At 34.1% G+C, this 17,271-nt stretch overlaps 1 protein-coding gene across 1 annotated transcript in view; it reads left to right on the forward strand.

Annotated features, from left to right (window-relative positions):
* Nucleotides 1–17,271, forward strand: part of CFAP47 (cilia and flagella associated protein 47) — a 477,175-nt gene that overhangs the window by 449,304 nt on the left and 10,600 nt on the right. Inside the window, exon 63 of the mRNA XM_071213189.1 lies at nt 1,551–1,712. Coding sequence (XP_071069290.1) covers nt 1,551–1,712 — 162 coding nt within the window. The remainder of the gene's footprint in view (nt 1–1,550; nt 1,713–17,271) is intronic.

Here is a 17,271-nt window from a genome sequence, read left to right on the forward strand (position 1 = left end):
AGAAAAATAAATAGTACAAAATCTTTGAAATCTAAGATGTCATTCAGTTCCACATGTACTTGGGATGGTTCACTGGAAGAGTTAGGTAAAATAAACCGTAGTGAAAGCAATGGCTTTAAATTATGGAAGACCTCTTCACCTTGTCATATGGCAAGAGTAGAAGCTGGAAGACCAGTTAGGGTACTCTTGAAATAGTGAAAACCAAAGTAATATCGTTTCTTAGAACCAGAGGTGGCAGTGAAATGGAAAGAAATTGACAAAGCTGAGAATTGACACTCCTTGCTGATGAAACAACCAGATGAGGGAAAGCGTGAAACCAAGGATGACTTTTAAATTTCTGGCTCAAGATACTGGGTGGATGGTAATTTCATTTACTAAGACAGGAGTTTGTGAGAGAGTTATAGTAGTAGGGTTGACATTTTGGATGTGTTATTTTTAAACTGTTACATCAGTCATGTTGAGCTAAGTTATACTGCATAGTATTTCATTGTTTGGATGCAACACATTTTATTTTCACCAGCATCCTATTGTAAGAATATTTTTTAAAATTCTGCCCCTAGTTTTTTTTTAATTTATAATATTAAAAATGTAGCAATAACATCCTTACACACATCACTTCTGGAAATCTTGGAGGCATACTTCCCAAGGAAAATTATTAATAGTAAACTTGCTAGATCAGTGTGTGCAGCTTTCAAATTTGGTAGGTATCATCCAGTTGCTCCCCAAATGGTTGAATAATTTTCGTCTTACCTAGAGAGGATGAGATTTCCAAGGACTGTTCTTTCTGACAGTTTCAGCTAAGAGGTTTGTGATTTCTTTTTCCAATGCTGACTTATGATGGTACAAGCACACCATTTTATATTTGTATCATTTCCATTCTAACAAGCAACCAGATAACTGTTTCTCTCTCAACTCCGCCTACTGCCATATTTCTCTCTTCTTCTTCACAGCCAAATATTTTGAAAGGCTCTCTCTACTTTTCTTTGTTGGCTCACCTGGCACTCAGTATATTGTTCTGTAAAGTATTTTCAGTGATTACTGCTTGCAATTCAATTTTTTTTTTAAGTTTCAATATCAGGTAATTTTCTGGGGCTTTGTAAAGGTCCACATAGTTTTTTCTATGTGATGTAAGAGTTGAAAAGATTCTCTCATTGTTTTCGTTTTGAACTGAAAATCTCCAAATAGAATACCTAACATCTGGGACCATTTGGGAAACTAAAGCTTGGGTCCTTAAATATTATGATGTTCTGTGCTGGTTACAGAAAGTTTGCAAGCCCATTCTGCATATGCTACTAGTTCTTTGTAAATATGTAGAGAATAGAAAAGATAACCTACAACATAATTACCACAAAGGGAAGATGACAATGTAAATGATCTAAAATTTATTCCTGAAATGTAATTAATGATCATCTATAATTTTTTAAGAAGTGAAAGTCCCAGTTTGCCAAAACCACATTTTACTTACATTTTCACCTGAATGATTTACTACACTTTTCTCTCTTTGCTTATTTTCCTCTGAATATCTTTTAAAATCTCTTTTTCTATTCAAGGGCTCAAATCACACTGAAAATAGAGTGCATAACAGATGGAATCTGGAAATTTCCCATAACATTGATTGCGACTGAACCTGATGTGGAAGATGTCATTGACATTGAAGGGGTTGGTTTATTTAAGGAATCTATTGTTGACTTCAGGCTGACGAGTAAGAAAAGGTAATATATCACGCAAAAGTATGTGACTCAGTTTTGTGAATATAATGAATGATCAACTGTGGAACAAGATTTATGAGGGAAAATTCTATTAGGTCATCTTTTGCTCATTAAGGCAGAGCAGTATCACTTCTTTGACTCAAAGTGTATTTTCATTTAGAAAAATTTTAAAAAAGAGTCTACAAAGTGAGGAGTGGGGAAAAAAAAACAAGAGTCAGAGGTAAGTAATTAGATATTGAAATTTAGGATGATATTTCTATTTGTTTTTCAATAGATATTTTAATGCATTTTTAAAAGATAGAACTCTTTCAGTAAATTTTCGTAGGATCGGGTTGTCAATGGTTTAACTTAGTAGAAATGACTGAACATTGATTCCATACCTGTCTTATTTTTCTGCTCAACCATACCTGTGTTTGTTTTACTTGTGATACCATAAGCAGCATGACAATAATAACTTTTACCTTTCTCACATTTAAACTACATTTTTACAGCTTTATTGAAGTATAACATACAGCTCATAAAATTATATGATTAAATAATTTTTAGAAAATTTATACAGCTTGCAATCATAACCCAAATCCAGGTTTAGATTTTTTTCCATCACCCTCAAAATCCCTCCAACCACTTTGCAGTCAATTTCCTTTCCTATTTCCAGTATCTGGCAACCACTGATCTACTTTCTGTCCCTATAACTTTGCCTTTCTACAGTAATTCATATAAATGAAATCACACAATATGTAGGCTTTTACATGTGAATTCTTTCACTTAGCATATTGATTATGAGGGTCATCCATAGTGTTACATTTAGCAGTAGTTTGTTCCATTTTGTTGTTGAATGGTATTCTATTGTCTGCATAAATTACATTTTGTTTATCCATTCATCAGTTTATGAACATTTGTTAGATTTTCCCATTTTTTTGGCGATTATGTTGCTATGAACATTCCTTTGCAAATCTCTGTATAGACATGTTTTCTCTTATCTTGAGTAGAACCCTAAGAATGGAATTTCTGAGTTGTATGGTACGTTTATGTTTAGCTATTTAAGAAATTTCCAAAATATATTCCAAAATGAACGTACCATTTTACATTTCTACCAGCAATATATAAGCATTCCAGTTTCAGGCATTATTGCTAACAATGGAATTGTCTGTCTCTTTTCATACTGTTCTAATGGGCTTATCATTGTGGTTTTAATTTGCATTTCCTTAATCATCAATGATATTGAACACTTTTTTATGTGCTTGTTAGCCATTTCTGTGTCTTCTTTGGTGAAATGCATTGTTGACTATTTCGACTATTTTTAAATTGGGATGTTTGTATTCTTATTACTGAATTGTAACCATGTTTTCTGTATTCTGGATTCAAGTCACTTATAAGATATATGATTGAAAACATTTTCTCCCCACCCTTGGTTTATCTTGTCATTTCCTTAACTCCATTTTGAAGCACAAAATATTTTAATTTTGATGAAGTCAAATATATCAAACTTTTTCTTCAGAGGACTGTGCTTTTGTATCTAGAGAAGACTTTGCATAACCCAATAGCATAAGGATTTTCTCTTAAATTTTGTTTTAAGAAGCTTTGTATTTTTAGCTCTTATATCTTACGTTCGTGCTCCATTTTAAGTTCCTTTTTCTGCATGGCATAAAGGAGAGTCTAACTTTATATTTTTGAAGCATAGATACCCAATTTTCCCATTATCATTTGTTGAAAAGATTACTCTTTCACCATTGAATTGTCTTGGCACTTTTGTCAAAAATTATTTGACCAAAAATATAAGGGTCTATTTATTGTAGTCTCAATTTTGTTCTATAGATCTATATGTCTACCCACATTCCATTCTCAATTCTTGTAGCTTTATATTAGGTTTATGAAATTGGATAATGTAGACTTAAATTTTTCTTCTTTTTCAAAATTATTTTGCCTATTCTAGTGTCTTTTTGTTTGCATGTAAGTTTGAGGATCATCTTGTTAACTACTACAAAAAGGGTGCTAGGATTTTGAAAATGATTGTGTTCAATCATTAAAATATTGAGTTTTCCAATCATGAACATGGAATGTCTCTCCATTTACATAGATCTATAATTTTTTCAGCAACGAATTGTTTTTTGCAGTGTACAAATTTTGTAATTCTATTGTTAAGTTTCTTCCAAAGTATTTCTTTTTTGATATTATTTTTATTGTGTTTTTGTGTTGTTATTTGCTAGCATATAGAAATACAATTGATTTTTATACATAGATCATTAATTCTGATATATTACTAAACTTGTTTATTAGTTCTGGTAGTTTCTTTGTGTGTGATTTACACATATATCATTATGTCACCTGAAAATAAATTGGGTACTTTTATTTATATATTCACTCATTTATTTATTCATTCATTATTTGTTTATTTTTGCCTCAATGCACTTGGCCATAACTTCCTGTACAATGTTGAATAGAAGTGGTGAGAGCAGGTATCCTTGACTCATTCCCAGTGTTTGGGAAAAAATAAGTCATTCATTCATCATTAGGTAGACATTGGAAGTAGGTTTTTCATAAACACCCTTAATCAGTTTGAGGAAGATCCATTTTATTCTTATTTTGTTGTGAATTTTTATCATGAAAGATTACTGAATTTTGCCAACAGCTTTATCTGCTTTCTATTCATATGATCATGTAATTTTTGTTCTTTCATTAATTTTTATAGTACATTAATAGATTTTCAGATGTTAATCCAACCTTTTATGACTGGGATAAACCCCAGTGAATCTTGTTGTATAATCCTTTTTGTATGTTGCTGACTTTTATTTGCAAATATTTTGTTAAGGATTTTCTGACTGTGTTCATCTGAGATATTTGTGTGAAGTTTTCTTTTTACTGTGATGACTTTGGCTTCAAGATTAAGGTATTACTAGACTCATAGAATGAGGTGAGAACTATTTCATCCTCTTCTATTTTCAAAAGGATAGGTATTATTTTCTGTAAATATTTGATAGAATTATCCAATGGATAATCCTTTGTTGCCCATAAGTCTGTTATGCAGTGAACATAGTAAATATTCTATATATCAATTATCTCTCATTCTTAAAGAACATGTGCTTCTAGAGCACAGAAACTGGCAGTTGACAATGTGTTTCATACATTAGGTATTCAGTAAATGTTGATTAGCAAATAAGTGAATAAATTCATGAAATTAGAATGAAGAGAAATATCTTGAGGATCAACCCTGTCATTTATTTAGAAATCACCATCCATTGTATATATGTATGCATGTATACATACATATAGATTATATATTTTTCAGTTAGCAATTTAATTTTCTGTGTCATATACTTTCAGTATCTATGCTAATGTTTGTTGATTTTTATATTTCTTATTTCCCTTGTTTGTTAATTTAAAATATCTGCATGAAACAGAAGACTGTCAATAAATATGCTGTCTCTAGATATTGAAAATCTTGAGAATGCACAGGTGATCAACTTTCAAAAAGTAGGTTTTTGGGGGAACAAAAAATGAAGGAATTTATCTGTCAAGGATATAATTTTCTGGTGGGAGTTTGATAAACGTGCGGAACACTAATATTCCTTCATAACGTGTAATCATTGAGGCTACTAAAGAAATGAAAAGGCAGGGGAAGACCATAATGAAATATTCTCATCTTGTGTCAGAAAATATACTTTACCTGTTTCACAAGTATACAAATTTATTACTCTTTCTTTAAATTAAAGAAGAGGAAAAATTATTACTTTGGGCTAATGTAGCAATTTTGTTAATAGTTTAAAAAATACTTTGAATAACTTTACATTTGGCCAACAAAACCACAGGCCACACGATTTTACTTTAAAATAATGGATAATAATTGGAGACTATTTACTAAATGAATGGCACTATTCACAAATTATATTTGTGGCCATAGAACTAAATTTATTTGAGTCAGGAATGAAGTAAAGCAATTATATTTTTGTAAGTATTCTATGAAATTATCTGACTAAGCATCATAATCTTTAGGAATAAACTTGTATTCCTCCACAGCAGGAAGTCCCTATAATATAAGAAAGGGTAAAAAACTGGTCTTTGCACCAGAAAATTCGTGGCAACTAGTATAGTAACTGGATCATGAATAGGTGTCCCATAAATGTTTGTTGAAGGAATAAAATAAAGGAAAAAAAAAAACTATTAGAACAGTATCCATGTATTCAGTAGCTTAGTATAACCATGTAGAGCATATGCAGAACTGGAAAAGTATACTCCTTCCACCAGGAGACAGAAATTGATTACATAGATATCATTGATGTTTGGTGAGAATAGACAATGTTGAAGCATGTAACAAAAAGAGGGGAAAAAAAGTATTTTGTGTATCAAGACATATATACCTCTCTGAAAGTCTGAAGATTGAACCATCGGGTTGAACTCTGGAGTGAGGTTAAAAGAAGAGACAATGAAAAGAAGTCTATAAGTCAAATGCCTAATGATAAAAAGATGGCAGTAAATCAAGATAAAGCACACAATTACTATCCATACATCTGCTTTTGATCTCCTTGGATAAGCATGTTTAAATTAACTGCCTTACTGTTGGGTTCACTTTCAGAAGGGTTACTGCCCTTCTACAGCTAGTTCTAAGTGAAAGGACATAGCTACTTGATTGTGTAGAATTCACAAGTCTTTGGGGAAAATGACCATCATAATAGAGAAGGCAACTCTAGGCATTTTGAAGCATAAAACTGCGGAGCTGATAGTCAGATAAATATGGATAATTGATTCATTCTGATTTGTGAATTTTAAGAGGATGCCTAAAAATCTCAAGGGTATCTGAAAGTTTGTGAAGAACAGAATGGGGTGATGTAAAATCACCTCAAGAAGCTTCTAGAGAAATAATATACAACAAATGAACATATTCTGTGGGAATGGAAGAGAAATGATGTTTGTGTCTAAGAAATAATTTTATCACCTCATCCAATAATGGGACAGATTGCTTTTAGCCATTCATTCTTTTATTTTTATCATTCATTCATTCAACCAATGTTTTAATCACAAAATCATTTAAATAAATATGAAATGTTACGTATGGTAACTATGACAAGAAGTAAATGGTGCTTTGAATGCACATAATGAAAAGATTTAGCTCAGTCATGAAGGCCAAGCAAACTCCTCTGGAGAAGAGAGATTTGAAGGTTGCACAGGAAGTAACAAGGCAAGGAGAAGGGGAAGAGCATTGCAGAGGCAGATAAACCACATGGGCAATGGTTCTTTGGTGGAATAAGGCAGGATATGGATAAAGGACCAGGGAAGGTCAGAGTGGCTGAGACAATGAGGCTAAAGAATTGTGGAGGATAAGTTGATTCTAAAGAGGTCAGTTGGAGCCAGGTGATGGGAAGCTTTATAGGTAGAAGGACCAAAAAATTCAATGTGCAAACTGGGAATTTCTTGAGATGGAAAGAGAACACAATTAAAAATTAGGCTTGGCAATAAGTCAAACTAGGATTGATCTGGGCAAACCAGGACTTAAAACCATTCTTATAGACCATGGCAAGAAGTTTGTTCTTTATGTAGAGTAGTGGAAAGTGATTAAAGTACTACAAGCAGATGAGTAATATATATATATATGGAAAAGAAAAAAAATAGCTAAAAATATTTAAGGAACAAATGAGAAAACAGCAAGAATAAATGAAGTTGGATCAGTTAGATAGTTGGAGATCTCTGCTGTTCAAACAATAAAAGGTGAACTGGATTTTTTTTTTATTTTGTAGAAGGGGAGAGAAACAGTGAGTAGATTAGAGATGCTTCACAGAGATAAAGCTAACTGAATTTAGTGATGGATTTGGAAATCAGGATGTTTTACCTTGTTAGAGATTATTCAATCAGAAGCCCAAGGATTAGCCTGTCTGGAAGAACACATCATCACATTGGATGTGGGCTGGACTATATGACCAGCAATTTCTTCCAAGTCTAAATTTCTTTTTAAAATATGTCATGGTGAAAAAAAATGTTGGTTTTACAGGAAGGAAGAACTAGGAATCAATTCTTGCGTGGCCATAAATGCCTGTGTGACTTTCAGGTATATATTTTCACTACTCTAAGCCTCCATTTCTTCATTTGTAAAATGGGGTAACAAAATATACCTCATAAAGTTGCTGTTAGGACAAAGGTTGCAATGCATATAAACCACTTAGTGTAATGCTAATAACTTAGTATATGTTCAATAAATGGTAGATGTTGTTTTGTTTTTGTTGTTGCTGTGGTTATTATTAGGTATTTGTTTCCTATATTTAATCATCTGATCAACTAGGAAAAATGTAATGTTGGGAGAGGCTAAAGTCCTTTGATATTCTTATGTATCCTATGTTTTAATGTCCATAGAGATATCTCTGGTTATGTATATCCCAAATGAGTATGTCACAAAAATAGAACCCTTAGTTTAGGAAACCCGTGAAGCATATTAGCTTTGTATAAATGATTCTCTGAGCATATTCTCGGGGTTGTAGCTCAACTTTTAGGATCATATATTAGGAAAAAATGAAGTACTCTTAAGCATCTTTATTGTGAGAGAATGCAATGTAGTATATTTTTGCTTGCCTGAAGCACTGGATCCAGACCAGATGAGCCACAAGTCCCCATTTCTATTCTAAATCATATCCTTCCCCAGTCAGTAGCTTACAGACTTTATCTCCCAGGGTCACCATAGCATGAAATTCTCAGTTTGGTAAGAAAATGCAAAACTATTTTCCATAGTGACTATACCATTTTATATTCTCACCAGCAATATATGAGTGATGAAGTTTCTCTGACTCTTCACCAGCATTTTGTATTTTCACACTTCTTTTTTATAATTTTAGCTGTTCTAATAGGTGTACCCACCTATTCACCACATCTCAATGTGGTTTTGATTTGTGTTTCCCAACTGGTAAGAATTGCTAAACAACTGTTCATGTGCTTATTGACTATTTGTAGCTGCTCTTTGGTGAAATATCTTTTCATTTCTCACCCATTTTATAATGGTATTTTAAAAAATTTAAATGTTGAGTTTTGAGAGTTCTTTATTCTAGATACTAGTCCTTTGTCAGATATGTGTTTTTCATATAGTTCCACCCAGTCTATAGCTTGCCTTTTTATCCTTTTAACAACATTTTTTGTTTTGTTTTGTTTTTTTGTGGTACAAGTTTTTAGTTTTGATGAAGTCCAAGTTATTTTTTTTTTTTAGGTATCATGCTTTGAGTGTTATGTAGAAGAACTCTTCACTTAGCACTAAATCCCAAAAATTTTCTCCACTGATCTCTTGTAAAGGTTATATAGTTTCACATTTTAAACTTAAAACCCTGTTACATTTTGGATTATTTTTTTTGTAAATGGTGCAATATGTGGTTTCATTATTTTCTCTGTGGATGTCTAACATTATTTGTTGAAGACCATCCTTTCTACATTGAATTGCTTTTGAAACATTTTAAAATCATGTAAGTGTATATACGTTGGTCTATTTTTGAGTTCTCTATTCTGTTCTATTGATCCATGTGTCTACTTCTCTGCCAATACCACATTTGGATAGAGCGATTCCTCACGCTTTCTACTTTTCTGTACAAACTTTAGAAAAAGTTTGTCTTTGTCTACAAAAAGTCTTGCTATGTTTTGATAGGAATTTAGTTAAACTTATAGATCAAATTATGGAGAATTGACATCTTTACTATATTGAACTGTCATTTTCACTATATTCTATATACTTTTGCATATTTGCTGTACTATACCCTACATGATATGTTTCTCCATTTATTTAGATCTTCTTTGATTTCTTTCATCAGGGTTTTTAATTTTTGGCGTGTAGATTCTGTTCAAGTTTTGATAGATTTATAGCCAGAAATTTCATTTTTAGAGTGATCATAAATGATATTGTGTTTTTAATATCAATCTTCACATTTATTGCTAGTATATGGTAATACAGTTGATATTTGCATGCTTATCTTGTGTCTTCTGAATTTGCTGAACAGTTACTAATTCTACAAGTTTAATTTTGAGATTCCTTTGAATTTTCTACATGGATAATCATGTCTTTGATAAATAGTGACATTTCTATTCTTCATTTCTTATTTGTAAGACTTTATTTTATTTCCTGTCTCATTGCACTGGCTGCAACTGCCTGTACTATATTGAGTAAGAGTGACAATAGTGGAATCTTTGCCCTTTTTTCCAATCATAGGTGGAAAGCATTTAGCCTTTTACCATTATGTATGATGATAGCTATAAAACTTTGTTTTGGTAATAAACTTTATATTTAGAGAAGTTTTTGAGTTTTATAGATGATTCTCATAAATTTGAGGAAGTTCCTCTGTATTCCTAATTTTCTCAGAGTCTTTATCACGAATGAGTGTTGACTTACGTCAACTGCTTCTCTGGCACCAATTGATACTATCATGCCAGTTTTCTTCTATTGCTTGTTGATATGGCAATTTACATTGACTGAATTTCAAATATTGAACCAGATTTGAAAAAAAAACCAGTCTATTGTCACATGGCAAGTCAGTCATTGAATTTATTTTGGATGACTCAATGATGTAAATGAGCTAATGGATATATCTAACTCACTTTGCAGGTCTGGGCAGGCTGTAGCAAGGCTCGTATTAAAAATAACAGGTCACCCTGGAGATCTAGAGAACTAATAGGAAGTGTGCAGGAAAGAACCAGGATTGGATAGGAAGATAGGTTATCTTAATAATATTCAGAATTTGAAGAGGTTCCCCATGAACCCAATCAACACCCCCCCTTTCCCCAAGTATTAAGAGTAAAGTAAGTTCTGATGAGGAGGGACCCCTGTAGCCTATTGTCATTTTTAGTGTTTGCTGAGGATTGAGGAAGGAGGAAGGAGAAAAATGAATGGAAATCTGTGTCATTGTGGCTACTTTGTGCCCTAAATTAAATGATCTCTAAACATCCATTCCCCCAGTAGTGGAGGAAAGAGAAAAGGCAGAGAGAGGTTGTTTGAAGGAATATATTTCACTGTCACTTGACTTTTTATGACATAGTAACAAAAGTTTCCAAGACATAATTTTAGGCATGATGATTTAGGACTGCAAAATGTTCTGAAGACTTAGGATAAAAATATACTAGTCTCTTCAACAAATGGTGCTGGGGAAATTGGATATCTATATGCAAAAGAATAAAGAAGGACCCATATCTCACACAATATACAAAAATTAACTCAAAATGGATCAAAGACCTAAATATAAGAACCAAGACTATAAAATTCCTAGAAGGAAATGAGGGAAGCTTGTGATAGGCAAATGATTTCTTAGACTTTACATCAAGAGGATGAGCAACAAAAGCAAAAATAGATAAATGGGACCTTATTAAAATTAAAAACTTTTGTGCCTCAAAGGACTTCGTCATGAAAGTAAAGAGACAACCTACAGAATGGGAGAAGATATTTGGAAACCACATATCTAATAAGGGTTTAATATCCAGAATTTATAAAGGAATCCTACAACTCAACAACAAAAAGATACACAACCCAATAAAAACGGACAAAAGATTTGATAGGCATTTATCCAAAGAAGATATATAAATGGCCAAAAAGCACATAGAAAGGTGATTAACATCATTAGCCATTAAGGAAATATAAAACAAAACCATAATGTGATACCATTTCACCCCCACTAAAATGGCTGCTATTAAAAATGAGAAATAGCAAGTGTTGCAGAGGATATGGAAATATAGGAGCATTTGTTAAATTTTTACATTTTTTATTTTTAAAGAAGCTTTAGATTACATAAATGTTACATAAGAAATATAGGGAATTCCCATATACCCTACACCTTCCTCCTCCCACACTTTCCCACACTAACAACATCCTTCATTAGTGTGGTACATTTGTTACAATTGATGAATACATATTGAAGCATTGCTAATAACCATGGACTATAGTTTACATTAGTATTTATAATTTGCCTCACACAACTTTATAGGTTTTGACAAAATGTACAATGGCTTGTATTTGTTATTGCAATGTCATGCAGGACAATTCCAATATCCCAAAAATGTTCTCATGTTACACATATTCTTCCCTCAACCTCCCCTCCAAAACTCTGGTGGCGATTGCCTTTATATCAATGGTACAGATTCTTCCATTGCTAGAATAATAATGAATTTACTTTAGTCCATAGTTGCATTCCCCCCTTATGTTTGTTCATTCCTCAATCTTGAGGATTTTGAGATGTTGATGGCCACTCTGTTTCTGATTGAGAGGGAGCTTAGATCCCAAGGGGCACATAGATGGATCTGTCTTGCTTGCAGTTGTAGATACTTTCTGTTTTTGGGGGATAGGCATTGCCCATCTGATGATTAGTTAGTTGACCTGGGTAAGTTCAATGAATGGGACGGTAGGTGTTGCAACTCTGTTTATATTCAGGGTTCAACTGGCATATGGACAGATGAAAGATTTAGGTCTCTGGGACATATATTTAACAAGTATAGTGCTAATTATAGATTCAAATACAAGATATTATAGCCATGTATTAGGAAATTATAAATGAGTCTAACTCTGTTACATTGGGGAGCATATATTCCAAAGTAAGGCCCACTGACAGGGTGGTGAATTCCTGAGATTGTTTGCCCTGTCTGTAGTATCTAGGTATCTATAGAGCCCTCAGGATCCCCACTCTTTGAGGCACTGTTTATTGTGGCAGTCAGTGAGATCCTGCTGAGAAGTGCATAAGCGTAACATCTGGAATGAACTAACTCACTTCGAAATCTCTTATCCAGAAAAACTCATTTATATTTACCATTTTCCTCCTTTGGTCAAGGTCTTTTCCAGATGCATCTCTAATTGGCACTTGATAATAATGGTGCCAGGGAGGCTCATCCCCAGAAGTCATGTCAGGGGGCTTAGAGAGAAGCCACATTTGAGCAACAAGGTGGTTTTCAGGAGGTAACCCGCTTAAGCAATATATAATACTAGGCTAAGTTTCACTTTCACAAGAAAAGGTTCATAAGTACAACAATCAATATCAAGGTTGGCATAATGGTCTGTCCTCCTTCACTAGGCACTGCCCTAGTGAAGGAGGGCAGAATCAGGGGATTCTTGCTGCTCTATTAGGGAATATAGCAGGACTTCCAAGGATGGGAATTCAATGATTTTTGATTATTGTGTGGGTATCCATCCCCTGAGACAACACTGCATGACCACTTGAACATAATCATATGTCATTGAAGCATACTGCAGATGTACCGCTCCCACATATCCTCCCATCACTGACATGCCACACCTGTGATCCTGTCCTGCCACAGTTGTGACCCTTCTGTGATCCAAAACCTCCCCAAAAGCAAAGCCAAAAAAATATATTTTGTTAAAACTATAAAGGTTTAAAGTGCCAAATGTAAACCATAATGTAAACCATTAACCATGGTTAGTACCATGCTTCAATATTTGTACATCAATTGTAACGAATGTACCATACACATATAAAATGTTATTAATAGTGGAGTGTGGGAAAGGAGGAGGGGGTTGGGTATATGGGAATCCCCTGTATTTTCTATGTGACTTTTCCGTAACCAAAAGCTTCTTTGAAGATACAGCAAAAAATGAGACAGTGGGTAAATATATGAAAGAATTTGTCCGTATACATAAAAGACAACAGATCTTACAGTGATGAAAGGCATAATGAAAAAAGTTTTTTTAAATTTTATTATTTTTTACTTTTGTATTGTATTTGTTTTTTATTATTATTTCATTTTCTTCTTATTTTCATTTGTTCATCTTTGGTGGGACTGTAATTTGGTTCAGTCACTACGGAAAACACTTTGGTGGTTCCTCACAAAGAGAAGTTTAGAATTATCATATAACCTGACAATCCCACTTCTAGGTATATACCCAAAATAATTGAAAGCAGGGACTGAAACAGACATTTGCACATTGATGTTTATAGTGTCATTATTCACAATCGCCAAAAGATTGATGCAGCTCAAATGTCCCTCAACAGATGAATGGATAAGCAAAATGTGGTATATACATGCAAGGGATAATGCAAAAATATAACTGATATAATTTATAGTCTATAGCTAACAGCAATATTGCAATGTTTTATAACAAGAGCGAAGTCAGTACATTAATTCTAAAGGTAAAAAAAATGGGGTTTCATTTTGTGAGCTATGTATACAATTAAGCATTTTTTCTGTTCATTTTTTTCATTAATAAGAGGATCTTGGCTATGTCGTTTAATCTGTGTTCATTTGTATAAGTTTCTGAATACTAGAGGAACAACTAAGTTAGCAGTTGGAATTAGCTGAGATAAAGGCGCCTAAAAAACTTTTTAGAAGTAATGTTTTCATAACTTGAGCTACCTTTTTCCATTCTTTTATTTTTGTGAATTTGAAATAAAGTTGTTAACTTAAAAATATATATATATATATATGTATGCATGCAGTGGAATATTATGCAGCCATGAACAGGAACGTGGTTCTGATAAATGCAAAAAAGATGAATCTTGAAGGCATCTTGTTGAATGAAATAAGCCCAGAACAAAAGGAAAAATATAGTATGACTTCACTGATATGAAACAATTAGGATAAGCAAGTTTGTACAGTCAGAAACTAGAGTATAGGATACTAATGGCTGGGATGATGTAGGGAATGGGGAGTTAATGGTTAATTGGCACAGAAATTCTGGTTGGGGTGATGACAAGTTTTAGTAATAGTCTATGGTGATGGTAGTGCAACATTGTGAATGTAGTTAATACTACTAATTATATATCTGAATGTGGTAAAAAGTGGAGAATTTAGGCTTTATTTATGTTACTACAATAAAAACTAATAGAGAGAGAAGGAGAGAGAGAGTGAGAGAGATAGAGAGAAGGAACTGAAAACAAGGACCAGAGGCTGGAGAGGAAAGGAGCCAAATATGAGTGGCTGATGGTAAAGACTTGGAAAGTTTTATATTTCCCTAATGAAATAGATATCCCCTGATAGATAGAAGTGTTGCCTGCTTCTGCTTCTGGATAAATATACATCTGTCTGGTATGTGACTGCATATTATGTATGTATGTATTAGAGAAAGAACATGTGTGTGTGTATAAAGGAGGTCCAAAGGAAGGGAAGAAGGGAGGAAGGGGAATATGATTGAGTGTACGACATGTGAGAGAGGAGCTCAGTTTCTTCTTATGGAAAATACATATTTTTAAAAATCCAAATAAAAAGTTAAAAGTATCAAAACAGCTCATTTATTTATTTTTAACGATATTGTTAATAATGAAAAGGACTGAAAATAGCTTGTTTTCACTTAAAATCAGAGCTGGGTCAAATTTAGGGCTATATGAGTTTGCTTAAGTGATTATTCATGATCACAGCTTGCCTTATTCTCTTGTCTCCTCTACTTTTGAACAACACAAAAGTAATAGAAAATATTTGTTGCAAGCTCACCAAATGTCTAGCTTCTATAGTATTATTTAATTTTTACAATGATACTACAAAGTAGATGTTATCTCCAATTTACCTGAACACACATACATACACACACACACATTAACCCAATCACAACGGAGATTGAAATTACTAGACTTGGCAGTGCATGGTGGTCAATACATTTTCTTAGACAAGGTACCCCTGCTCTAGCCTCACCTTTCACTGGTTCCACCCAAATAGACACCCCTGTTCACATCCTACCCCAGCTTGGTGTTCAATTAACTTCAAATTCAAGCCACTATGAGCTGCGGTAGTCTAAAGAACACAGCATACTTAACCGGCTACATTTTCAACAACCAACAGCCCTGAGAAAACAGCTAAATGCCCCTGTTCCATTAAGAATTATTTCCAGCATTAGCTTTGGCAGAGGTAGGCAGAAGAGCTATCCTACTGGGCAGTATTATTTAAGGAATGTCACATAAAGGAAGGAATAATTTCTATAAATACTTGTCATCACTCCCTAGGGTCTGGATTTCTCATAGCAGTCTCATTGTTTGGGTTAAGGTTATTCTTTTCCATGTCCTTTCCCCAAACCCCAACACATGTATACATCCTTAGGATTGAAACAGAGTTATACTTTGTTTTCTTCAGTTGTGCATCTACATCTATGTAAGTTGTGTGCTCACAGAGGGTACATGATTAAAACATTTTAAAAAATGGAACTTCTAGGTGAAGAAGGAGAATCTCCTGGAAGCCACACCAACCTCCCATTAAAATGGGACTGGTGGGTCCATGTAACAATAATCATGGTGTAGAATTGTATAGAGCTTTACAAGTTTGAAAAGTTCACATAGATGGGTCAGTGTAAGCATAGAGCAAGAAAACATAGAGCTTTGGAACTAGGTCCTGTTCTTCTGAACCAGGGGCAGTAACGTGCCCTTAGGTGCTATTTGTAAATGAGAGGGAGTGTTTTGGTTGACTTAATGGTTGGGTGCTACAGACATTTGAAGCTTCAGGGCATGAATGCTAAACCTCCTGCCCTCCCCAGGACCTACTGACCACTAGGTCTGGTGGCTGGGCAGGAGCCACCTCACTCTTTATTACTACAACACATGGCTCATTTCCCTCCTGTCACCACCCCAATGTTGAAACTCATGCCATCAAAATTTCCCACCTTTACTTATCCTAATTCATTTTGTGACAGGTACACTGTCACATGTCCCCTCAGGCCCCAGTTCACTGTCACTCTCCTGCATCACCCTTGTTTTAGTTCATGATGACTTCAATATCCGCTCAGATGAGGCATTCATCTCAAGTACAGTGTTCTCTTGGATTGTAGAACACTCTCCACATTTCTCAATCCAAAGGTTACTTCATGCCCCTCATCTCATGTGACCCATGCCCTTTATTTGACACTTTTCACCCACTCCTTCCTTCCTGAAACACAGTCCTCATGTGGAACTCTGAACACCAATCTTACTTTGATTTCTGCCTCTTACTGACTGCTCTTTCTCAGATTTCCTCCATGGACCCTTCTCATTCCCCTAACTTTTAAACATTGTAGTGCTCCAGGGCTTAATCTCAGATTTTTTTTTCTCTATCTGCGCTCGCTCTCCAGGTGGTATTACCAGTCTAATGACTTTACTATCTGTGTTCCAAAGACACCAAAATCTATACTTACAGTTTAGGACTTTTTCCTGAACTTCATATAACCAAATATCTACTCAACATCACTATTTGGATTCTTATATTCACCTTTAACATAACATGTCCAAAAACAAATTCTTGAGTTTCTCCCCAAGCTGGTTATTTTTAAAGTCCTCCCGTCTTAGGAAATGGCATTCCTGCTTTTGCATTTTCTCAGGCCAAGGAGCTTGGAGCAAACTTTCATTCCTCTCTGTTGCCCTCCACACCTGAACCATTAGCACACTTACCAGTGCCACTTATAAAATATAACCAATATCCCACCATGTCTCACCATGGCCACTGCTTCCATCTTGATCTAAGGTGACTGTGTTTTTAGCCTACATTATTGCAAAGCTTCTTTACTGGTAGACTTCTTTCCACCTTTTCTCCTTACACTCTATTCAGCACAGCCAGAGTCATTCTGTTAAAGTATGTTTCCACCATTTTTTTTTTGACCAGCCCAACTCATAGATTCTTTTCTCCTGTAAATTCCTACAACTATTATTTTCTGTAGCAT

The sequence above is a fragment of the Dasypus novemcinctus genome, chromosome X, assembly GCF_030445035.2.
Source record: "Dasypus novemcinctus isolate mDasNov1 chromosome X, mDasNov1.1.hap2, whole genome shotgun sequence".
Taxonomy (NCBI): Eukaryota; Metazoa; Chordata; class Mammalia; order Cingulata; family Dasypodidae; genus Dasypus; species Dasypus novemcinctus.